General features: G+C 37.3%; 2 protein-coding genes across 3 annotated transcripts in view; one reads left to right on the top strand and one right to left on the bottom strand.

The window, feature by feature from the left end:
- The first annotated feature begins 877 nt into the window (after positions 1-877).
- On the top strand, positions 878-24,236 carry egln2 (egl-9 family hypoxia-inducible factor 2). Its single transcript, XM_048161217.1, has 6 exons — positions 878-1,122; positions 1,751-3,052; positions 16,251-16,370; positions 17,317-17,453; positions 19,899-19,966; positions 22,846-24,236. Exons 2-6 carry the CDS (start codon positions 1,985-1,987, stop codon positions 22,896-22,898), a joined length of 1,446 nt encoding a protein of 481 aa, XP_048017174.1. The 5' UTR covers positions 878-1,122; positions 1,751-1,984; the 3' UTR covers positions 22,899-24,236.
- zgc:174895 (uncharacterized protein LOC100126024 homolog) overlaps positions 9,344-25,009 on the bottom strand; it is a 43,449-nt gene continuing 27,783 nt past the window's right edge. For both annotated transcript variants that reach the window (XM_048161220.1, XM_048161224.1), the window contains one exon: positions 9,344-9,742. In XM_048161220.1, coding sequence (XP_048017177.1) covers positions 9,498-9,742 — 245 coding nt within the window. In that variant the 3' untranslated portion in view covers positions 9,344-9,497. The remainder of the gene's footprint in view (positions 9,743-25,009) is intronic.

Here is a 25,009-nt window from a genome sequence, read left to right as displayed (position 1 = left end):
AGTTTTCTGTCTATAAATATATCAAAACAGTTGTTCCCTTGTCTATTAAAGCATGTAAATATTAAAGCGTCTTCTGTGTTTCCATGGTTTCTACAAAATAAAACCAGAAACCGAGGGTAACGCGGGTATGACGCAATTGACAGGCGACTCTTCACACGTCCCGGAGCCTTGGTTAAAATTGCAGTTTTCTCACGATTTACTAATAGTTGCAAACATTTGGGATATTGTAAGTACTCAAGTGAACAAAATATATAACACTGGCCCCAGGTGAAAAAACGCTATATAGTAAATACTATAATATTTTGTTATAAAGTAATTTGTTTATATTACTGTAGTTGTTATATTATCACAGGAAATAGAACTAACACAACAATTTAAGTACTTTACTATAATACGGTTCAAAAACACAATAGTATTTACCTTTAAATTACTATAGTATTTTTTTTATCTGGACTAGTGGTTTTTGGATATTTTACTGCAACATATTGCACCTTTAATGGTGACTTTTAAAAAAAATAAAAGACGTACCTGAAGAAACACCCATAATGGTCCATGATCATAATTTAAACAGAAATTGTTATAACATATAGCTATCCTCTAGTCTAGCCTATAGAAATAATTATTTCATTCTTGTGTCCATATTTTGTGTGACACACTTATGAGCCACTGTTGTTATTGTGGCGCTTAGGGTCACGTGATGCGAATGTGCGCACGTGTAAGTGACAGAACCGCTCATGGAGAGAGAGAAGGGGAGGGAGGGGCGCGCTATCATACCCGGAAACGAGTTTACTAATCCTACTATGGCGAAAACTCGGTTCGTGAATATTAATTAGGTCACCTGATTGGATGCTTCAAGACCATCGTAAATTAATATTAATGAGCCAAGTCTTGGCCATAGTAGATTGTGTAATTTCATTACCCGCACAGTGTTATATCAGATACGAAGCCTACTTACTCTTTGTTCAGCAAGGATTGTATGGTCAGAAATTACAATAATGTCTGTGAAAACGTTGTTTTAATTATTTGTACTATCTAAAATGAGAGTATTGAATATGGACGAGAAAACACCGGAAATTCATTACAATCGCGGCTGGTCTTTTATAGTGACTTTATCATAGAGAGGTAAGTAGTCTAAAATACGCCAGTTTTTCGTTTTCTTTTCAGTCTTTGTGTTTTCATGGTTTAACTTTATGAACAGACCAGTTTACCATCATGATGCGTGGTGTTATACAAATATCTTACATATTTAAAGCATAGCCTATGTATTAAACTAATGAATTGAATGCCCGATTTTTTCACTTCCAGCTGAAATATTGTTTTTATTACTTTATTTATTGAGTATATTGTGTCCTGTTTGCATCGACATTAACTTCATTATATACATTTGATTAAAAATAGGCTTTTTTAAATATTTTAATATACTTATTTTAATATTTGTCATTTGTAGTATTATATAGGCCTACACATCATTATTTAATTGATCCCTTTATTGTAGGTAAGTTTATGAAGAATGTCTGGACTTTGTTCTGATTTCTTTCAGCTTCAACCAAAAGTTTAATATTGTTTTTTTTTTATTATTATTGGTGAATTTTATTCGTTGATTCATTACACTATACGTTTCATTTTTGCATATGACATATGGTTGAAATAAAATGGTAGAGAGTGACTGATTTACAATAGGCCTATGTGTCAGTTTTAACGCGTCTATGAATGTTTAAGTGATTTAACCATTGTTACTCTCTGTCTTCAGACTCTCATAAACCCTTAATCTGGAAATAAACAGCCATGGAAAATAGTTCATGCTTAATTCTGTATTAAACAACTAATAAACCGAAGAAAAGCACCGTATTTATGTTGTACTGTGGAAGTTTACTGTCGAGCTTCGTGATAATAGCGCCGCTAGGCAGGCATGAGCAGAGCCGATTCTGCAGAAAATGAGGATTGGACGTGAGCTACGTGCGCATCCAGGAGTAGACGACATGACATGGAGAGACTGGAAAACACGGACCTTATAAATGCACGCGGACGCGAGAGTGTCAGTTCACCGCAAGAGAGAGTCACCAGTGGCTGTTGTGAGTCTCACATGGTGAGTACAATGGGTCTGAACGCGACCACGGCGGAGGAGCTGCTGGCTGGACATGCGTCTAGATCTGGATCCGGGACCACGCTTTTGAAGGAGTTGAAAAGCGGGTTGCCTTTGTATAATGGTGGAGGAGAAGCGGTGTCCCCTTCACCTACAGCCGAAGGAAGTTATCATGATGTCCCTAAGCAGATGCAAAGCGGGTGTTTACATCCAAATGGATTGGTGGAGACTCCCCATGCTCACGTTGAGAGGACTTCAAAAAGACTTTGTGGAGATGTGCGATTAAGACAACTCCAGTACCAGAGGAAAAAAGATGAGGAAAACAGAGACTGTGGTTGTCCCGGAATGGGTTCTGGATCTGGTGGTTCTTCGGAAATGCCCCATGGACTGGACGCTCCTTCGCTTGAATGCAAAAGGAGGAGGCTTGAAGTGGGTCCTAAAACAGACTCTAGTAAAAGCACACAGGCTGTCGCTCCCCTTGCAGCCAATCACCAACACAAGAACTGCAGCGTTCCCAGCTCCCCGACCCTCAGTTGGGTCCATCACAATGGGCACAAAGCTGCAATGAACCACGCGGCCCCCGGGCAGGACGAGGTGCTGTCGGCGCCGCCTGCGTTGGCCACCAGTGCAGGATGGTCTCCAGAGCACATGGCTCAGCAGTACATAGTTCCCTGTATGAAGTTCTATGGCATTTGCGTCAAAGATGTCTTTCTGGGTGATCGATTGGGCGGTAGGGTCCTGGAGGAAGTGGAGACCCTAAATCGCAGCGGGAAGTTCAAAGGCGGCCAGTTGGTCATCCAAAAGAGCATCCCCTCTAAGAACATCCGTGGAGACCAGATAGCCTGGGTCGAAGGCAACGAGCCGGGCTGCGAGAACATCGGAGGCCTCATGGCTCACATCGATGAGGCCATCATGCGCAGTGCGGCCAATGGACAGCTGGGGGATTATGTCATCAATGGCCGCACAAAGGTGAGTGGCAAATTTGGGCAAAATTGCAAAATTCTGTTTGCATCTACTCATCATCATCTGCTCATTTCTTTCTTCACTGGTTCCACGAAGAACTTTTAACATCTATGAAACTGTTCCATTGCACTAAAGATTCTTTGTAGTGGAAAAGGGTTATTCAGATTATTGAAATATTCTTCACACTAAGAAAACGTGGTTCTTTTAAGAACTGTTGACAGAAACATTCTTTGGAGAACTCAAAATGGTTCTTCTATTACATCGCTATCTAAACTTTTATTTTTAAAAGTGCTCTATGGAACATAAAAGAAGATATAGATATTCTGAGAAAAACAATGGAAGTCAGTGGTAACCAAAACTATTTGGTTACCAACATTCTTCAAAATATATCTTCAGCAGAATAAAGAAAGCCTTACAGATTTGGTAAATGATGGCAGAATTTTCAGTGTTTGGTAACCAGTGAATGTTTCACATGGGTAGGTTTATTTTTTGAACTTCAGTATCTGTACAGACACAAACCTTAAAGTCTTGGCTGCAAAAAACTGTTTAACATTTCAATCATTATTATTGCACATTGAAATAAAATAGTTTATTTACAAAATATATGGGGTAAATTGCCATAAAACAGGCTTTTCAGCTACATGTGACAACTTGCCTCGACCTCACATACACCTTTGAAAAGACCTGAAAACATCTAAAAATGTTCTTGCATGATGTGGTTTTATTGTGTTCACAGGTTTACCCAACATCTGTAGCAAATTTAAGATGATTTTTGACTCAACTGCTTAACTTCTTCTATTGTCGCAAAATCTAAACTATATTTTCAGCCCGCTCTAAATGCATAATATAAGCGGGCAAATAATTGCTAAATGCAACTATAAGGCATAAAAATATTAAAACATATTATAAACATTAACATCATGGTTTTATGTAAAACTGGTTTGATCTGACTTCATTTAATTTGACTTGATTCAAAAAGGGATAGTTCACCCAAAAATGCAAATTCTGTCATCACTTATTCACCCTCAAGTTCCTTCTGCTGAACACAAAAGAAGATATTTGGTATCCAAACAGCTGACAGTAGCCATTGACTTCCATAGTAGGAAAAAAATAATAATATGGAAGTCAGTGGCTACTGTCAGCTTTTTGATTACTACCATCCTTTAAGGTATCTTCTTTTGTGTTCAACAGAAAAACAACATGAGGGTGAGTAAATTATGACAAAATGTTCATTTTTGGGTGAACTAACCCTTTAAGATTCTGTCATGAACTTAAGACCCTGCTGTAAAATCCAGCTAAAACCAGCCTAAGCTGGTCAGGCTGGTTTTAGCTGGTCTCCCAGCCTGGTCATAGCTGGTTTTAGAGGGGTTTTGGTAAGCTAGGAGACTGGGAAACCAGCTTAAACCAGCTGAACACCAGCTAACCCAGGCTGGGAGACCAGCTTGACCAGCTAAGCCAGGCTGGGAGACCAGCTAAAACCAGCTACTTCCAGCTTAAACCAGCTAAGTACAGACAGCTTAGGCTGGTTTTAGCTGGATTTTTCAGCAGGGAAATGAAATTTTGCAGATAAAAATCAGCCATTTCAATAGAAATCCATGCAATCTGAAATTGTGCGCAAGAACAAAAAAGTTCCCCTCACAGATTTTCACTAATTCGCCGCGTTGACCAACAGAACACTGCTTGGTTTGACAGCGACTTCTGTGGGAACAGTTCATCGTGCATCACTATTGACAATGAGCCTTTTTTGCTGGATGAAATTTCATTGAAATTCCGCTAATGTGACCACACCTTCAAATCTAGCCAACATCTAATTGTGACAACTTTCCCCAGTCTCCCCTTTTTTAATGTGTTAGTAGCAGTAGATGCTAGTTTAGCCATTACTTCAAGGTCAAAACTGGCAAGCACTGTCACCAGCAATGCAAAGCTGCATCAGGAAGTTTTGATTGGGTGAAATTGCCTTTCTGTGCTGTGTTTCTCACTGTTCCACTTTTCTCAACTAGTAGCCTGAGAAATGCGGTCTTATCAGACCCCAGATCAGTGCTTCTGTGGCTTTGAAGACTCTTCTGTCAATCTCTATCTCCAGCCCATATGCAAACAACATATTCTTACTGATTTACTTTATTTTCAAGTTGAAATCTGAGTGTCTTTCTGATATTACAAGCATGTAAGAAATGATTGCATTGCTCAGTTAGTGTGTGATTGAACATTGACCCGTGTGCACGCAGAGTGCCGCATCAGTCCTGTCAGCGCGCTAAGTGTGTCAGAGCGAAATTGCCCCTATGACGCAGGTTTGGTTATTTGAGCTTGCCAGGTCAAACCAGTGTCCAATGGTATGTGATCTTCAAGCTGTGTCATTTTCCACACGAAGAAAACATGTACACCACCGTTTTAGAAATAAGTCACTTATCAGCAAGGCTGCATTTATTGGATCAAAAATACAGTACAAATAGTAATTTTGTGAAATATTATTACAATTTAAAAGAACTGTTGTAAAATGTAATTTATTCCTGTGATCAAAGCTGAATTTTCAGCATCATTACTCCAGTCTTCAGTGTCACATGATCCTTCAGAAATCATTTTAATATGCTGATTTGCTTCATATTTTTGTGGAAAATGTGATACACTACCATTCAAAAGTTTGGGGTAAGTATAAGATTTTAAAAAATTAAAATAAATAAATAAGATAAAAAATTTCTTGTGAAAAATGTCCACATTATTATCATCAGTGTTGAAAACAAGGTTTTAATATTTATAAGAACTATTATTAATAATTGAACTCTAATAATAGCTGATAACATTTAAGCAGCAAATCAGCATATTAGAATGATTTCTGGAGGATCATGTGACTCTGAAGACTGGAGTAATGATGCGGAAAATTCAGCTTTGTCATCACAGGAATAGATTACATTTTAAGATATATATTCAAATAAAAACAGGTATTTTAAATTGTAATATTTCACAGCATTGCTGTTTTTACTGTATTCAGCATTGGTGTGCAGAAGAGAAATATATTTAAAAGTTGTATTATTCTAAACTTTTGACCAGTAGTGTATATTCTCCATTCTAGCGCAACTTCTTCAAATAATTTAGCTTACGTTCCTAAAACTAAAGGTTCCAAAAGGGATTTTTCACAGCGATGACAAATAAGAACCATTTTAGGTTCCCTAAAGAACTTTCAGTTCTTAAAGTTCTTTTTTTCTCACTATGAACATCAATTTAAAAATCTAAAGAACCACTATAAAGAACCTTTTGTGCAATGGAAAGGTTCTATGGATGTTAAAGGTTCTTTATTCATCCGTAACTTTATTTTTAAGTCTTGTATGTAGCTTATTAAGTCTGTATATATGAATGCATCGTCTTATAGCTGCTTGTGAATGCATAGCCAGACTACACCTCAGGACCATGTGGACATTCCTACTGTAATCACAGCCTGTCCGTTGCTGTTGTTAGAAACCTGATCTGGATGACCATTCTGTGAATCTCAGGACAGTATCAGCGTGTTCACTGCAGCTCTTTCATTAGAGTGATTGAGTGAGGAGAGGCTTCTGTTCAGTGGGTCAGATCAGTCAGGCTGCAGTCACTGTCCTCACGCCACCCTTAATCAGCAGGGAATATTCTTTAATCGGCGGTGAGGGGAACACGGCATTAGTCTTGAGCGTTTTCCTCTCATTGCGGCTTTTAAGGCTTTGTACATTGTCATATAGGAAACTCCAGTGAAAGATTGTTGTTTGCGTGTGTAAAATGATCAGAGGTTTGAGAAGCCAATGTTGATGTGCGACTTTGCACATGAACGTTTACGCCCGAAGGAAAAATCTCATAGCTCAGCCCTTGGAATGGGAACACGAGCACTGCGGCATTCACATAATTTTGGCCAGTGGGTGATGAAAACATCTTGCACGAACGTTTGAGGCTTGATATTTAGTAATGCTGCAACTTTTGATAATTAATTATCTGTTGTTTATTTGTTCAAATAGAGAAACCAGATTTTTACAGAATTTTCCAGAAGTTTGATCAAAAGCATGTTACTGTATTATGCATCTGTCCTTCAAACAATGTTTTCAATGTGCAATTTTGTGAAATATGCGTTGACAGAAACATCTTAGCAAGGTTTGAGGTCTGACTGAGGTTTCAATTGATTAATCTGTTTAATTAGATAAAATAAAGTTAGATAAAAAGGTGAAAAAAGATACGCTACCTTTTCAAAGTTTTAGGTCAGTAAGATTTTTCATGTTTTTGAAAGAAGTCTCTTATGCTCACCAAGGCTGCCTTTATTTGATTAAAAGTAGTGCTAAAACAGTAACAGTAGTGTGAAATATTATTACAGTTTCTTTAATATTTTAATATATTTTAAAATGTAATTTATTCCTGTGATGTCAAAGAGGAATTTTCAGCATCATTACTCCACTCTTCAGTGTCACATGATCCTTCAGAAATCATTTTAATATGCTGATTTGACGCTCAAGAAACATTTCGGCAACACTTTATTTTAAGCTGACATAGTTACACGTTACTACATGTACTTACTGTAGTAATAGCAGTAAATTATGCATAATTACAAGTAACTAAACCTAAAACAAACCCTAACTCTATAGTAAGAACATGTAGTTAATTAATATTTCTCTGTACTTATGTACTATGTAACTACGTCACCTTAAAATAAAGTGTAACCTACATTTCTTATTATTATCAATGCTGAACAGTTGTACTGATTTATATTTTTGTGGTAATCATGATACTTTTCATGAATTGAAAGTTCCAAAAACAGCATTTATTTAAAATAGAAATAGTTTATAACATTATAAATGTCTTTTCTGTCACTTCTGATCATATTATTGTTTTTTTGCTAAATAAAAAATATTAATTTCTTGAAAAAAAGAAATCTTTCTGACCACAAACCTATGAACTAATTTTCAGCATTTTGTTCAAAAGCATGTTATTCCACATATTGTCCAATGGCAATACTAAAGGATATAAAACAAAATATATTAATATGTAGTGTAAATCTTGTCAAAGTAATGTTTAAAATATAAACATTACAATATAAACCCCAAGTACAGACCTGATTAATCAATGAGCGTTTTCAAAAAAAAAACTTTTATGCACAATAGCATTTTAGCCAAAACCACAAATAAGGTCTTGCTTCTAGCAGCTAATTCAATGTGTACGTTTGTTTAGTTTTTGACACCAAAAACGGATAAAATATGCATATAAACACAGATTACTTGCATTGTGGTGTGTTTATTATGAGCAGATGGTTATCAGTATTTGAATGCACTCAGTACTGACATTCATTGTCTACTGTTTTCGTTATCATTATTAATTAGTTGTTGCAACCTTAATATTTAGGTAATTTTTGAGTGAGAGCACTATTAGGATTATAGAAATACGTTGAACTGGTTACAGTAAGGTTATGTAATGTAAATTTAAAGTGATTAAGCAGGTTCAAAAAAGCATATCTATTGCATTAGAATGGCTCTCGTCTCTATTCCTCTGCAGACACGCAACGTTTTCTCTCCAGTGTGCTGATCGTCCTTAATCAACCCTCCCATTAATTATTTTTCCTCTCCGTCTCCTCTCCCGAGCCTTATCACACCCTTTACTTTTCAGTTGGCCAAAATATTTCTCGTTGTTGCCCTGGAAACAAGACACATAGCACGTTATACTGCAAGAGAGTGATTGTGGGTGCCCATGCCCAGCTTTGTTTCTCTCTAAACCAGTGCTTTCAGAGAAAGACCTTGGTTTCATTCTCGTATGCATAGAAACCATTCGATCTCGGTACAACGTGGCAGAGGTTGCATAGGGGAAAAGGATAAAAAGGAGGGAACAGCGTGTTCCAGTGTTTAGCTGCACCAGCCACATGGCATCTGCAGCAGACCTCATATGCCACTCCCAGAGAGTAACGTGCTCGTACCAGCCAAAGAAAATATCACCAGCACAGAGTATTGCGTCTTTTGCGTTACTTTATTTGCATGCATCCTCTTTATAGGTATTGACATGAGGTCAGTGTCAGACATTAATGGGAGCTTTAGGCAAACATGCCACAGCGAGTGAAAAACCGGTTGAGAAATGTAAAATGTATGCTAATATGCATTAATTCATGCTTAACTAATGCATGTATGACTCATGAAGAACTAAACCATTCATTAATGATTACTGCGTCAGCAACTAATAAAGAGTCTATCAGTTTAATAGATTAAGTAATAAATGAATTGCTATTTGTTAATTCCTTAACAACATATAGTATTAACTAATAGTGTGAATTAACTCTTTCCCCACCAGTGGTTTTTTTTTTGAAAAAAATAGTTTCCAGCCACCACCAACATTTTTGATACTTTTCCAAAAAATTGAATGGGCCCCAGAATATTTTGTTGTATGAATATCTGAACATGCATATAACAAGGTTTGTGTTCAGGGAAGAAGGAGGCGGGAACTGGCGAACATTCAACAAACTTTAATTCCAAAAAGAAACAAACAACAAAACGAAAGTAAAGCGGCAGCCCCTCACGAATGACTGCCACATATAAACATGATAAAACACAACATAAAGTCCAGGCCTGGTCCTCTCTCTGTCGCCATTCCTCCTTTTATCCTTCCGGAGCTCCTCCATGGGACTCGAGACCGGTGTGGCACGCAGGTGATGCTCATTAACACTCGAGCCACCGGCCTTGTTCCATTCCCACGGCTCTCGGCCTTGTCCTGCTTGCCACAATGCAATATATCAAAAGAAAGAACTTTAAAGAAAAGAATTTTAAACAAAAAAAAATTGTATTCTATCTTCATGCATTCTTTCTTTATCAACACTTGAATGTGGGTAAGTTTCATAAAAAAAGGCATCGTTATGAACAAAAAGCTGAGAAAATTTCTTTTTGAAGACTACGTATGTAGGCAATGCTTTTATCGCTTGTTTCTGCTCCTTTTTTGCCTGTGTATTGATCTGGAGATTTTTTACTTTATTAGAAGTTGCGTAATGGCGCCCCCTACCGTAAAACAGTAAAAACACGGAAAGCCAGAAAATTGTCAATGGCGGGAAAGAGTCAATGTGTTATTTACCACAATAGGTTTAAGATATGTATTTCAACTTCCAGTTGTCTGCTTTAAGTAATCATTAGCTAATGATTTGCAAAGATATCATTATGTTATGGCTTTACTTGTTGAGGCACATGACTATTAACTCATTGTTAAAGGGTTAGTTCACCCAAAAAATGAAGATTTTGAAGAAATGAAGAAACCCGTAAGATTTTCGTTCATCTTCAGAACACAAATTAAGATGTTTTTGATGAAATCTGAGAGCTTTCTGTCCCTCCATTGACAGCAATGCAATTAATACTTTGACGCTTCAAAAAGTTCATAAAGAGATCGTAAACAGTTTTGTCCAAATTTTCTGAAGAGACACGATCAATTTATATGATGAGCAGATTGAATTTAGGCTTTTATTCACATATATTTTTGACGTAGAAATATCGATATTAGTAAATGTAAAAATTAGTTTGACTTAAGTGGACAATACACTTTGTTTTTATATGTTTGAAAAAAGTTGACCTCATAGAGTAGGGGTGACCAAACTTGGTCCTGGAGGGCCACTGTCCTACAGAGTTTAGCTCCAACTTGCCTCGACACACCTGCCTGGAAGTTTCTGTTATGCCTAATTAGACCTTGATTTGCTGGTTCAGGTGTGTTTAATTGGGGTTGGAGCTGAACTCTGCAGGACAATGGCCCTCCAGGAACAGGATTGGGCACCACATCATAGAGGTAAAAAAAAAAAAACATGTCTGTGACTGTATGAGGTATGACTAACCTATTTCCAAACTCTTGTCGAGAATCAGATATGAAATGTTTGTTATTTGGAATTGTTTCTCATGTTTGTTAAGATACTAATTAGGCTTTGGCAGGGACAATTACACCAGATTAATAGAAGAGGAAATCATGTATCAGCAACTCATCAGCACTTCAATCTTTTCCTCTGCAGTCAAGTATGCAGTGGCACAGTATAATTGAATGGAAGAAAGTTTTGACTGGGCAGTTCCTTCAACAAAACACTGACATAAATTTAAGATGGAAATATTTTGTAAATTGTGGGTACCATATGACAACCAATATGTATATGTATGTAAGTATCATATAAATACATTAAGCCGACATTTGGCTGCGTGAGATTCTCCAGCTTTGTTGTTGTTGAGCAGCCGAAGTGTGAGCTGTTAAAGCTCCGCCCTCTTCTGGAAAGTGGCAGGGAGCAGCAGCCCATTTTTTATTTAAAGGGACACACAAAAACGATGTGTTTTTCCTCACACCCAAATAGGGGAAAATTTGACAAGCTATAACAAATGATCTGTGGGATATTTTGAGCTGAAACTTCACAGACACATTCTGGGGACACCAGAGACTTGTATAACATATTGTAAAAGGGGCATTATAGGTTCCTTTTAATATCTTCTGGCTTGTATTCTGAATTTGTTGTTGTAGTCCTGATGTCAGAGTGTGGGTGTTCTTAAGTGTGTGTGTCCTTATCTAACCCTCATGTCCTACTTATCCTTTGCGCTCTCATCATCAGGGTTACACTCTTTTATCTCAGCACACTCTGTGCTCAATATCTACCGACTTATCAATATCTATATCGACTTATCAAGGCATGAAAGGACCTTAAATGATCAAAACAATATTGTTTTAAAGGAACTGTTGCCTGTTAATCATAAAACAACCAAAGAATATCAAATAGCTAGTAAAATACAACATTATGGCATCATTTTATTATTTTTTTTGTTACGAATTGTCTTGCCTTTACACTGAACCCTTAGTCTCTTGTGGGAATTGTGCATATCTTGTCAGCTGGAACTTGCGTAACACTGAATGTGGTTTTTGCATTGGCTTGGCTCAAGTGAGTCAGTGAATTGTTAACTGATTTATTTACATGAACCATCTGAATCAACCATTTGACTAGAATGAATCAGACTTGGCAATGCTAAATAACCTGAGCTGCATGCACAATGCACTGTGACATTGATGACAGTGATGTAGTGTTTTGGGGCATTTAGCTGTGGATGTCCACTTTGGTGCCCACTTTCAGTTTTGTTCCTCCTAATTGGATAATTTGACTATTTCTCTGCTCTACACAGTATCTGTTCAATTTGGGTGTCATAGTTGGCTTCCTGTGAACCCTCCAGTCTGCCAGTGGAGGTCATATCCTCTACTCTGTTATGAGAGAAGCCAAGTAAAAGTCCAGTCAAAGCAGCTCTAGACTGCTATCTGTGGTCATCAAATTTACAAGCCATGTGTAACCCAACGAATGAAATTCCAGAGAAATTCCATATGTCCAGTGGAATTCCAGTGGAATTTTATCAGCACAAGAAAAATCTAAATTACTGGCAACAATAGGAATAAATACTTAAAATAAAACGCAATATTTAAAAATTCTTACAGCCTATATGTTATTGCAAATTTCCATTGCCAATTTAATAATAATAATTTAGTGTAGTGTTGTCAAAAGTACTGACAATTTTAAAAACGTGTCACTTTGAGCGCTGTTGAGTGGATTCGCGAACACCTGATTGGCCTTTGTGTTCAACGCGCTCAACATATATGTCTGTGATTGGCTACAATGATCAACGCACTGGAGCATTTGAAAGCACAGGGAAGTGTTTGAAAGCATTTTGAAAGCAAGAGTGTATCTGTGTAAGCACTCGGAGAGGAGCGTCATTGATGTCTATTTACATGTTTTTGAAGCGTTGATCATAGTAGCCAATCACAGACGTATCTGTTGAGCGCGTGGCCAATCAGAGGTGTTTATGAATCCACTCACCAAAAAAATGTCACCATTTACTCATGTTGTTCCCCAACTGTTTGACTTATTTTTTTCATTGGAAATTTGGTCTCGGTCTCAGAAAGTGTTCATTTGTCCGTACTTCATACAATGGTCACCAAAACTTACTTTGGTTACCAACATTCATCAAACTATTTTATTTTGTATTCTGCAGAAGAAAGAAAGTCATACATTTTTGGAACAACATGAGGGTGAGTAAACAATGACAGAATTATGATGTGGGGTGAACTATCCCTTTAAGAAAAATGCACATTATCTTTACTGTGGATCGTCAAACAAACCTACTGCCGGAGTGCATGCTGGCTGTGAAAGAAAGGTGGGCTGAGCAAGCCCCTTCTGCCATCCACACGTGCTCCTGTTTAACCCATGTGACACACGTTGTGTTTACTGCTATACTGTGATGCAGTGATAAGGGTTAGGGGAGTTTTCTCTCTGGGGCTTGATAAAGTGCTGACCATATCATAGACCAGGCAGCTAACAGAGCACCCTGATGACTCGCATGCTTGCTGAAACCGACCCGTTACCATCTCCCCCATCATCATCCAGGCCCAGGAATGCCTCATATCATCCAGAGCAGAAATTGTGCCAAAACCGAGCTCTACAGAAGGCAAGCCAGATGCTGTTGGTGGTTTGTTGGCCCTTTTATCATGCAGGCATGATAGTCAAAAGAGGATGGGAAGTGATTGGGGTTGGGGATCAGGAAATGGTACAAGGCAAATTTGAATGGGGTTGCCCGTATAAGTGCCAGAATTCAACATGTCAGAGCATGTGAACTAAACTAAACTCTTTCAAAAATATATTCATATTATCTAAGTGTAATCTTATTTATATACACTACCATTCAAAAGTTTGGGTTGGTAAGATTTTCTTGTTTTGTTTATATTTTTGATAAGTTATTATTCTCAGCTTATTCTCAATAAGGCTGCGTTCATATAAATTACATAATATATATGTAATATATATGTAATTTAAAATAAATGTTTTCTGTTTTAACGTATTTTAAAGTGTAATTTACTTGTGATGCAAAGCTGAATTTTCAGCGTCATTACTCCAGTCTTCAGTGTCACATGATCCTTCAGAAATCATTCTAATATGCTGATTTGCTGCTCAAGAAGCATTTATTATTATTAGAGGCCATGCATCAAAGGTTCGAAGGGAACCCGTTGTACCTGTTTCTGCTTCTTCTGCTGCCGCTCTTGAATCTATGGCAGCCCATAGAACCGCTTGAGGGGAAATGATGAAATTTGGCAAGCAAATAGAGCACAATCTCATCATTAACCACAAACAATTGTTTGAGACTTTTACTCACTCCCTCTAGTGCAACCAACTGCCCAAAGTTGCACTTACATTTATGCTTATAACTTTTGAACCGATTCTTTGGCTCAAGACGATTGAATCTGAAATTTTTCTTGCACTTTGAATTTTCCAAAAAAACTACTTTTTCAAACTAGACAGTTCATCCGATTTTCACCAAAATTGGCTCAGATCCTCTTCAGACCATGCTGGCAAAAAAATGATTAAAAGCTTTTTCATAAACCCAACTATTCTTGAATAATGTACAAACAAATTTGACGAAGAGCAATCCAAAATTGATGTGAGGTTATATCCCTACAACACTTAAGCATATTGAGACGAATCATGTCATCACAAGCATGACCTGAGGCATCATACAGTGTTTCGGCACAGCTCCACCTACTGGTCAGGACAACCTGAAAAAAACAGATTTTCACTTTTTTTTTTGAAAGTGTATTTACAGTTGTTTGTGTTTTAAAAAGTATTACATCATTGACCGTAATAGAAATGTTTATTTTAAGCTGTCTCGTGTCTGTTGTGAAAGAAGCTTATGTATCTTATTTCACTTCACCATGAGTGGTTGGGAAGTCAATCATCACCCAGAATTGTGGTCGTAAACCCTCATAAACAGCAGTGATAATGGCAGCCTGTGGGCGGTGAGGCAGTGGGTACTCTGCGTAGATGTACCATACAGCGCGTGCTATTTATAAGCATATGTGTGCGTGACCTTTGGCAGGTGCAACAGAAGAGCTTCATCATTCCAACACCAAAGCGAGCTGTAAATCTCTTAAAGAGCCAGACGACTAAAATAATCTCTCTCTCTATCTCTCTATCCATCTGTTAAAATGTTAAAAATGAATGTTACGCATGTTCCTAAAGCCCCTTTCACACAGAGATTCCAGAAATACCCCGATAAAGTGTCCCGGGATCATTTGATTTTGGTTCAGTCACACTGCCAATGATTTTCTGGAAACTGTGCGTGAGTTCACACACATCCCGTCAAGACCCCGTAAAGACACGGGACATCGATGTGACGTGTAATGTCTCCACAGCGTCTTAAGTTCTGATTTCTTAAGAGAGAGAGAGACCTCCCTTGTGCATTTTTTCTTCCGATTCGATCCTAAACTAGCACGTTGCGTACCGTTCCATAAGCTGGCGAATGATCTCAGCTTCAGCGTCATCACAGCGTCATCGGCTTTCTTAGTTAAAAAACCATTGTTGTGGTACGGTTATTATGTGTTATGGGAGTAGGTCTCATTCAAAGGTCTCTTTCAAAACCTGAAATAAGTCAGAGTTACAGTTGAAAAAGTTTATAATAAGGTTATCATCAGTTACGTATGTTCCTTTTACATAGATTAAAACCCTTGATTTGGTTACAATTATTACATGTAATGAGAGTAGGCGGTCCTGTAGTGGTTAGCACGTTAGCATTTACATTACAATGTGGCATACTGTATGTGCTTCTGACCTCTTCTGAATGTGGTGACATTTGAGTGATCAGATCACAATACTTACTTTTTCTCACCTGGGCTGAACCTGCTTGGAGAAGAAAGTTCAACACTCTTCAGCAATAAAAAACAAATAGAAAAAAAAGAAAAGAAACACAAATGTGATGTTTATCTTAATCATCGGAGGATCATCGAAGGTCAGCAGCAAAGACAACGGTTAATAAAGTGAGATCAAATACATAAAGTATATCTGTGTTCTTTAGCAAATTTAATTATTACAGGTTATTGAGTATGCATTTCATTGTTTTTATTCATTTTGAGAAACACTCAACATGGGGGCAGGAGAGGTGTCAGTCAATAAATGGGAAAACAAAGTAACTTGCATTACTTATTTAAAAAAGTAACTCAGATATTTTGTTTAAAAGTAATGCGTTACTTTACTAGTTACTTGGGAAAAGTAATCTGATTACATATCTTATGTTACATTTAATGCTTTACCTCCAACACTTCTCATAATGGATTTTAATACCTGGGCCTTAGTGAACAAGTCACAAAACGTCCTGATTTAACCGTTCATCACCCTTAAATCTAAACCCTAACTTCCTAATCTAATCTAAATTCCTAAACCCCCTCTCTTCTGTACAACCAGGCTATGGTGGCATGTTACCCTGGCAACGGAACAGGATATGTGCGACATGTGGACAATCCTAACGGTGACGGACGCTGCATAACCTGCATCTACTATCTGAACAAGGACTGGGATGTGAAGGTATGCTGTGTTTACTCTTAAGGCCTGTACACACCGGGACGAATATCGCGCGCGATTATCGCCGGCGTTTAACGCTTCGTGACTAAACAAAGGGCGCCAATGTGAGTGTGCACTCTGACACGAAAAACGGCAGGCTTAAAAGCGTCATTTTTTAAAAAATGCCTTGGGTTCGTTTTTCTTTTTGGTTTGCCATGCCGCGTTAAAAACTGGCTGACCAATGAGATTGGTGCTTTTGTTCACGTGCCTGGAGATGCTGAAGTTACAGTAAAACACAAATTGGTGGCGCTCAAGCACAAAACTGTCTTGCCGAGCACACATTGATACCGAGAAAGTAAGTAGACGAGGAAGACCCCTACAAACTATCCCTGCGTCTCAAACAGCTCCCTAACTTCCTAGGTCATGTATCAGTATACCGTGTAAATGAATGTGGCCGACTCCCTGATCAGTGCTCTGACTACTGAACTAGGGAGCTGATTGAGATGCACGCAAATGGGTGCTCTGCCACTTCTTGGCCACACCAATAGATGTGTATTATTTCTGTATTTTTACTGTTTATTTGTTTGTTTTTTTCTTTTACATTCAAGAAATATAGTTGAGAATGTCTATTTCATAAATACGTTTATTTGCAGTACCGTTTCTAACATATGTCATATATATGCCATTTAATATCTGCATTTTTATCTTCTTTAACTTTATTAATATCATAAATATGATTATTTGCACTACCATTAAGCACAAGTGCCATATACTGTCAGGGAGTGAATTTGCACGTTCACTCGGCGCATCGCCAGTGAAAATCACTTGGGTATGAACACAAAAAACGTCTCGAAAAATGCTGGCGATAAACGCGTGCGATATTCGTCCCGGTGTGTACAGGCCTTTATTGTTATTTTATCAGTCAAGATGAGAGTCTTCTCTTACCCATTTCTACCATTTGTTTTCCCAGGTTCATGGAGGTTTATTGCAGATCTACCCCGAGGGACGTAATGTTGTTGCCAACATCGAGCCTCTCTTTGACCGTCTGCTCATTTTCTGGTCAGATCGCCGGAATCCACATGAGGTGAAACCAGCTTTTGCCACCCGGTGAGTAAACATTGTTTACAGTTAAGACACACACACACACACACACACACATACACACATATATATATTATAATATAATATAATGATTCAGTGACTCAAAGTCTACAATTGTTTCATATTGCTGGATGAATCAGCGTTTTTGAACGAATCTCTTGAATGAATGATTCAATGACTCACTCATACTTCATTTGTTTCATTACTGGATGAATCAGCATATTTGAACAAATCTCTTGAATGAATGATTCAATGACTCACTCATAATGCTTCACTTGTTTCATTACTGGATGAATCAGCATTTTTGAACAAATCTCTTGAATGAATGATTCAGTGACTCACTCATACTTCACTTGTTTCATTACTGGATGAATCAGCATATTTGAAGGAATCTCTTGAATGAATGATTCAATGACTCACTCATAATGCTTCACTTGTTTCATTACTGGATGAATTAACCTTTTTTTTTTACAAATCTCTTGAATGAATGATTCAATGACTCACTCATAATGCTTCACTTGTTTCATTACTGGATGAATCATGAATCTCTTGAACGAATCTCTTGAATGTGTAATTCATTGCTCACTCATAAATACTTCCCTTGTTTCATTACTGGATGAATCTGCGTTTTTGAACAAATCTCTTGAATGAATAATTCAATGCTCACTCATAAATACTTCACTTGTTTCATTACTGGATGAATCAGCATTTTTGAACAAATCTCTTGAATGAATGATTCAATAACTCACTCATACTTCATTCATTTCATTACTGGATGAATCAGCATATTTGAACAAATCTCTTGAATGAATGATTCAATGACTCACTCCACTCATAATGCTTCACTTGTTTCATTACTGGATGAATCTGCGTTTTTGAACAAATCTCTTGAATGAATGAATCAATGACTCCTTACACTTCACTTGTTTCATTACTGGATGAATCAGCATATTTGAAGGAATCTCTTGAATGAATGATTCAATGACTCACTCATAATGCTTCACTTGTTTCATTACTGGATGAATCCGCATTTTCGAACAAATCTCTTGAATTAATGATTTAGTGACTCACTCATAATGCTTCACTTGTTTCATTACTGGATGAATCATGAATCTCTTGAACGAATCTCTTGAATGTGTAATTCATTGCTCACTCATAAATACTTCACTTGTTTCATTACTGGATGAATTAGCGTTTTTGAACGAATCTCTTGAATGAATAATTCAATGCTCACTCATAAATATTTCACTTGTTTCATTACTGGATGAATCAGCATTTTTGAACGAATCGCTTGAATGAATAATTCAATGCTCACTCATAAATACTTCACTTGTTTCATTACTGGATGAATCAGCATTTTTCAACGAATCTCTTGAATAAATGATTAAATGACAAATACAGTTTTTACAGTCACTTGTCGCCACCTACTGGTGTAACAATGTAATTGATACCATCATTATTTGAAGCATCATGTTTCAAATGGTGATTTACTCTAATGATCACTACTGTAGATGTCAGTGTTTATATCCAAACTATAAACTTTTATCCCAGTACTTCTGTGATTAATATGAATATTTGTAAGACAGTAACAATACTGTGTGTGGTCGAAAAGACTGTTTGTGAAGCTTTTTCATACCTATGCATGACAACTGCTCTCTCTGGGTCGGCGGCAGCGCCAATGCAGATCTGAATGTTCGCAGTGATCATATTTGTCAAAGGTTTAATAGATATACAGCCGAATCGCTGTCATTTAGGAATAAGATCACGTGGGTGTTTGAATTGAGGTCTCAGTCTTTTCACAATTAATCATGCATCTCTAGTTCAGGTTGTAAAACGCCACAGTCCTATAGTTCTTATAACCTCTCATCTATTAGACTGTGATTTATCCCGACACACGTGCATGCTAGTGCACTCATCTGACCCAGTCATCACCATCATTGTTCTTCCACTGCTACAAACACTACGGCTTGATTTGATCCTGCTCTATAAACACCACACCTGCAGTTGGTCTTCCTCAGGAAGAGGGTTTGTCTTGAAATGAGTTTGATGAAACAAATTAAACGCTGTATTGTTGGTGTGGTAAAACAATTGCCGTTTACAATTTACATTACATTCTGCATTTAGGATGAGGGTAGGTGTGTATCAACCACCATCGCAGCTGGGGGCCGAGGTGGGGCACAGGAAGTACGTGCTTCCTGAGTGTAAGCGGCCATCGTTTCAGTTTGTGCGCTCATGCCGGTAGGACAGAGCCAGGAATAAACAAACCAGACGCTCTACTATTGTTGACTTAACCCTTTCTGTGCTTTGACCTCACAGTAATCCACATGACTCTGCACATCTCAAACTCCATATCACAGTGCCTAAACAGCCTTGAGTTAATCAGGTCAATATGCACTAGTCAGAATGCCTGACCTCTCAACTGTGATTGAAATGATCTTTCTTTTCCCACAGCTATGCCATCACCGTTTGGTACTTTGATGCAAAAGAGCGGGCCGAAGCTAAGGAGAAGTACAGACTGGGTGAGTTTCATAGCTCTTAAAAGAAACATGTAGCTTAGGCTGTTTTCTCACTACATGTTTTCAGTTTTCAGTAGGTTTAGAGTTCAGTAGGTTTGGTTGGTGGGAACACATTTTCTCATGGTGATACTGATGTTGAATGACGATGGAAGCCCGCCACGGATCACAACCAAACAGTACAATGTGAAAAGAGACCTGTGAGGGCAGGGAGAGAAATCAATACTATTATTCAGCAAGCACTGCTGAAAATTCAGCTTTGCATCACAGGAATAAATTACATTTTAAAATATGTTCACACAGAAAACGGTTATCTTAAATTTCACAATATTACTGTTTTACTGTATTTGTGATCAAATAAATGCAACCTTGGTGAGCATAAGAGACGTACTGGCCCAAAAACTTTACTTATATTATATAATTTATACAAACCCGATTCCAAAAAAGTTGGGACACTGTACAGATTGTGAATAAAAAAGGAATGCAATAATTTACAAATCTCATAAACTTATATTTTATTCGCAATAGAATATAGATAACATATCAGATGTTGAAAGTGAGACATTTTGAAATGTCATGCCAAATACTGGCTCATTTTGGATTTCATCAGAGCTACACATTCCAAAAAAGTCAGGACAGGTAGCAATAAGAGGCCGGAAAAGTTAAATGTACATATAAGGAACAGCTGGAGGACCAATTTGCAACTTATTAGGTCAATTGGCAACATGATTGGGTATAAAAAGAGCCTCTGAGAGTGGCAGTGTCTCTCAGAAGTCAAGATGGGCAGAGGATCACCAATTCCCCCAATGCTGTGGATAAAAATAGTGGAGCAATATCAGAAAGGAGTTTCTCAGAGAAAAATTGAGAGTTTGAAGTTATCATCATCTACAGTGCATAATATCATCCAAAGATTCAGAGAATCTGGAACAATCTCTGTTACGTAAGGGTCAAGGCCGGAAAACCATACTGGATGCCCGTGATCTTCGGGCCCTTAGACGGCACTGCATCACATACAGGAATGCTACTGTAATGGAAATCACAACATGGGCTCAGGAATACTTCCAGAAAACATTGTCGGTGAACACAATCCACCGTGCCATTCGCCGTTGCCAGCTAAAGCTCTATAGGTCAAAAAAGAAGCCATATCTAAACATGATCCAGAAGCACAGGTGTTTTCTCTGGGCCAAGGCTTATTAAAATGGACTGTGGCAAAGTGGAAAACTGTTCTGTGGTCAGACGAATCAAAATTTGAAGTTCTTTTTGGAAAACTGGGACGCCATGTCATCCGGACTAAAGAGGACAAGGACAACCCAAGTTGTTATCAGCGCTCAGTTCAGAAGCCTGCATCTCTGATGGTATGGGGTTGCATGAGTGCGTGTGGCATGGGCAGCTTACACATCTGGAAAGGCACCATCAATGCTGAAAGGTATATCCAAGTTCTAGAACAACATATGCTCCCATCCAGACGTCGTCTCTTTCAGGGAAGACCTTGCATTTTCCAACATGACAATGCCAGACCACATACTGCATCAATTACAACATCATGGCTGCGTAGGAGGAGGATCCGGGTACTAAAATGGCCAGCCTGCAGTCCAGATCTTTCATAAAGAGGAAGATGCGACAAAGAAGACCTAAGACAGTTGAGCAACTAGAAGCCTGTATTAGACAAGAATGGGACAACATTCCTATTCCTAAACTTGAGCAACTTGTCTCCTCAGTCCCCAGACGTTTGTAGACTGTTATAAAAAGAAGAGGGGATGCCACACAGTGGTAAACATGGCCTTGTCCCAACTTTTTTGAGATGTGTTGATGCCATGAAATTTAAAATCAACTTATTTTTCCCTTAAAATGATCATTTTTCTCAGTTTAAACATTTGATATGTCATCTATGTTGTATTCTGAATAAAATATTGAAATTTGAAACTTCCACATCATTGCATTCTGTTTTTATTCACAATTTGTACAGTGTCCCAACTTTTTTGGAATCGGGTTTGTGTAAATAGGTAAGCATTTCGAAGTTAAAAGTTGTTTAAATGTTTATCTTTATACATTAGACAACTATAACCTGTTTTGATAATGTTGTGAATTTAATGTACATCCTAATATGATTATTTTCTCTTTTTTTATGTGTAACTTGATGGACGCAAACCAAAAGATAAGATTATTAATAAAAATTGAACGAAAAGTCTGCGCAAAAACAGCTGCTTCACATTAGGAAGGTCAAGCTAAAAACAAAAGATTCAAAATACATCTACCTGATTGGATGAGCCACATTCACAGCCATAAAAATAGCTTATATACTGTATATACACAACTATATATATTTACACACACATGGAAATTTTCACCTAAAATACTAGTTAATGTTAATCCATTGCATTTAAAAAGTTATTACTGACTTTGCCCCACCTCGGCCTACAAAAAATGCTTTGAAATCTCTCATTATGCTATGTTATTGTTAAATATTGGATTCAATCGTATTGATTTTTTTCTTTTTGGAACTGATAGATTGTAGGTCTCATTGATCTGAGCTTATGCACCCAAGTTTTGTTTTTGAGGTGAATAAGCTTGAGGCGCATATGCTCAGATCAATGAGGCCAACGATTAGTCAGCTCCAAAACCTGTGCTAAATGAAAGAAAACAAGTTGATAAAAAGATTGAATCCAATATTTGGTCATAATATATCATTACGAGAGATTTACAAGCATTTTAAAAGGTCAGGTCATTTTTGCTACAGGAAAACCAAATTAGGTAAAGGATTTTTAGCACAGCACAAGGGTTAAAGTCTTGCTTTAATTCTCTGTAAAATATTAAAGACTTTAATTTGCCTTCTGTCCATCATTAAATATCTTCTCTCTCTCTCTCTCTTTTTCTGTCCTTCACAGCTACAGGACAGAAAGGAGTTAAAGTGCCCGTCACACAGAGCAGCAAGACCTGAAACTCAGGCAGTCGAGTGAACTCTCAAGTGTGTCCTGTTCATGCGTGTGGATGCCTGCGCTTCTGCGCGATTGGACGTTTTCAAGAGAAGATGCGAGAAGCCCAACATTCACTGCTCTTTCTGTGGCCTCAAACATCCAACAAGTTTGAATTGCTTGGGTGAACACGGGACTGTTTTTAAATGAACGCCACGGTGTCTCAAACTTGATGGTCGCGGCACCGAAAGGCTGGCAGGAATGGCCGATTCTTCCTCATCCCGTGGAAAGTCAACAACAGAAACATCACGAATGGACTTCAGTTACTTTAGTATTTTGAGTAATTACTTAATTAAATAAGAATTACAATCTCTAAACTCAACCCTCGCTTTTCACGACACTACACTCCTGTGTGTAAGTGAGACTTTCTAGTGGCCTTTGTCATATCCTGTTCTGCCCCATGAGTGTGTAACCACTGACATCTGACTTACGCCAGTGCTCAGCTAGATCATGAAAACTGACATAAAATAACCAACGATCACATTATACATGAATGCTTCAGTGGACAGAATCCCTTACGACTGAGCCTGAGTCCTAGGAAACATTCAGGGTGAATTTACTCAGAACGAACAGCGCCCTCTGGAGGTGATCATTTTCACGGCCGGCCTTGCTGCAGGAATTATGCGAATGTGGTAGCAACAGAAAAATTTGCACAGAAAGCAAATTTGAATGCCGCAGTTCCCCAGTTTTCCGGAGAATTTAGGGCCGTACGCGTAGGATGTATACTTCTGGTCCGACTGCGCTATTTTTTTTAATTGTCTTTGCTTTTGCGTCAGTTTCGCTCCACGAGATGTAAAATGTAATTCAACTTTGATAAACTCATCCAGAATGTGTCCTGTGTGAACAGCCCCAACCCTTAATTTCTAATGCTTTTCTCAGACTGTATTGTACTTTCGGATGCAGAGATAATAAAATTGCGGCCGATAATGATAATCGACAATTAATGTTTAATATTATTTTATGGCCGATAGTTGATAAATTGACAATATTAAAATTTGATACTGTTTTGCAATAATAAATTTAAAATTAAATACTATAAAGTGAATTTAGTCATTTTAAATGCTACATGTTAATTTAGGCACCATATCATAATGTACAGTATGAAAAATTATTACATTTAACTGTGTTATTAAATTATTAGGGTTTTTAAAGAAATTTAAGTGTTGCAACAACGATAATTAAATGTAAAAATACAGAAAATGAGCTATACAATTACATACATCCAATATCGATAAATTAAAAAAACAATATCGGCCGATAACCGATATGGCACCGATATATTGTACATTCCAAACTGTGACAATTAAAAAAAAAAAATTAATTGCATATAAAAATTTCATTTATTTGGATTGCAGTTTTAACAAACTAATAAACTTAATATTATGCATATTTGTTAGTAATGCGTGAATGAAACGGGTAAAATTTCTGTAATAGTACTAATAAACTGAATGGGTTTTAAATGCACAACCAGGTTTATAAATTTATCATCAATATGATTCTAAGCAGTTTGAATAAATGCATTTTGATAATATGATTAATTAAATAAAATCACAATATATGATATAGTAAAATAAATTTTATAATAATAAATATTTAATAAATATATAATAATAATAATTAACTATGCCATGAGTCTAGAAATCTTACCTGTTTCTAACCAGTTTCATTTATGTGTGACTGACAAATATGCATACATTTAAGTTTATTAGTTTTAAATTGTATAATACAAAAGGATTGACATTTTATATGCAATTCAAATACATAAATATTTCGCAGCATTGCTTCACCATTGCAATCCTTTCACATGAATCAGCTCTTTAAAATGCTAAAAATGTCTCTATCTCTAGATATATGCCTTATTTTAATGCCCTTCATCATCATTTGATGAAATATTGTCTTTTAAATCTTTTCAAATCAAATTCAGTTCACCTGCTTTTCAGTGATGGCAAGTGTTAAGTGTGCGGCCACATGGTACATGTACACATGAATCTGGCACATTTCAGTTAGAAGGAAGGTATGTTTGCCTAGAAAATAATGACAATGACTTACTTTTAATGTGCATGGCACAATGGCCTAC

The sequence above is a fragment of the Megalobrama amblycephala genome, linkage group LG16 (assembly GCF_018812025.1).
Source record: "Megalobrama amblycephala isolate DHTTF-2021 linkage group LG16, ASM1881202v1, whole genome shotgun sequence".
Lineage (NCBI taxonomy): Eukaryota > Metazoa > Chordata > Actinopteri > Cypriniformes > Xenocyprididae > Megalobrama > Megalobrama amblycephala.
Note: the sequence above shows the minus strand (reverse complement) of the source record. Positions and strands in the feature narration are given on the sequence as shown.

Coding starts and splice junctions, on each gene's coding strand:
- egln2 (XM_048161217.1), top strand. CDS start 1,985: ATGGAGAGACTGGAAAACACGGACCTTATAAATGCACGCGGACGCGAG. Junction 3,053..16,250: donor TCATCAATGGCCGCACAAAG/GTGAGTGGCAAA, acceptor CTGTACAACCAG/GCTATGGTGGCATGTTACCC. Junction 19,967..22,845: donor TAAGGAGAAGTACAGACTGG/GTGAGTTTCATA, acceptor TGTCCTTCACAG/CTACAGGACAGAAAGGAGTT.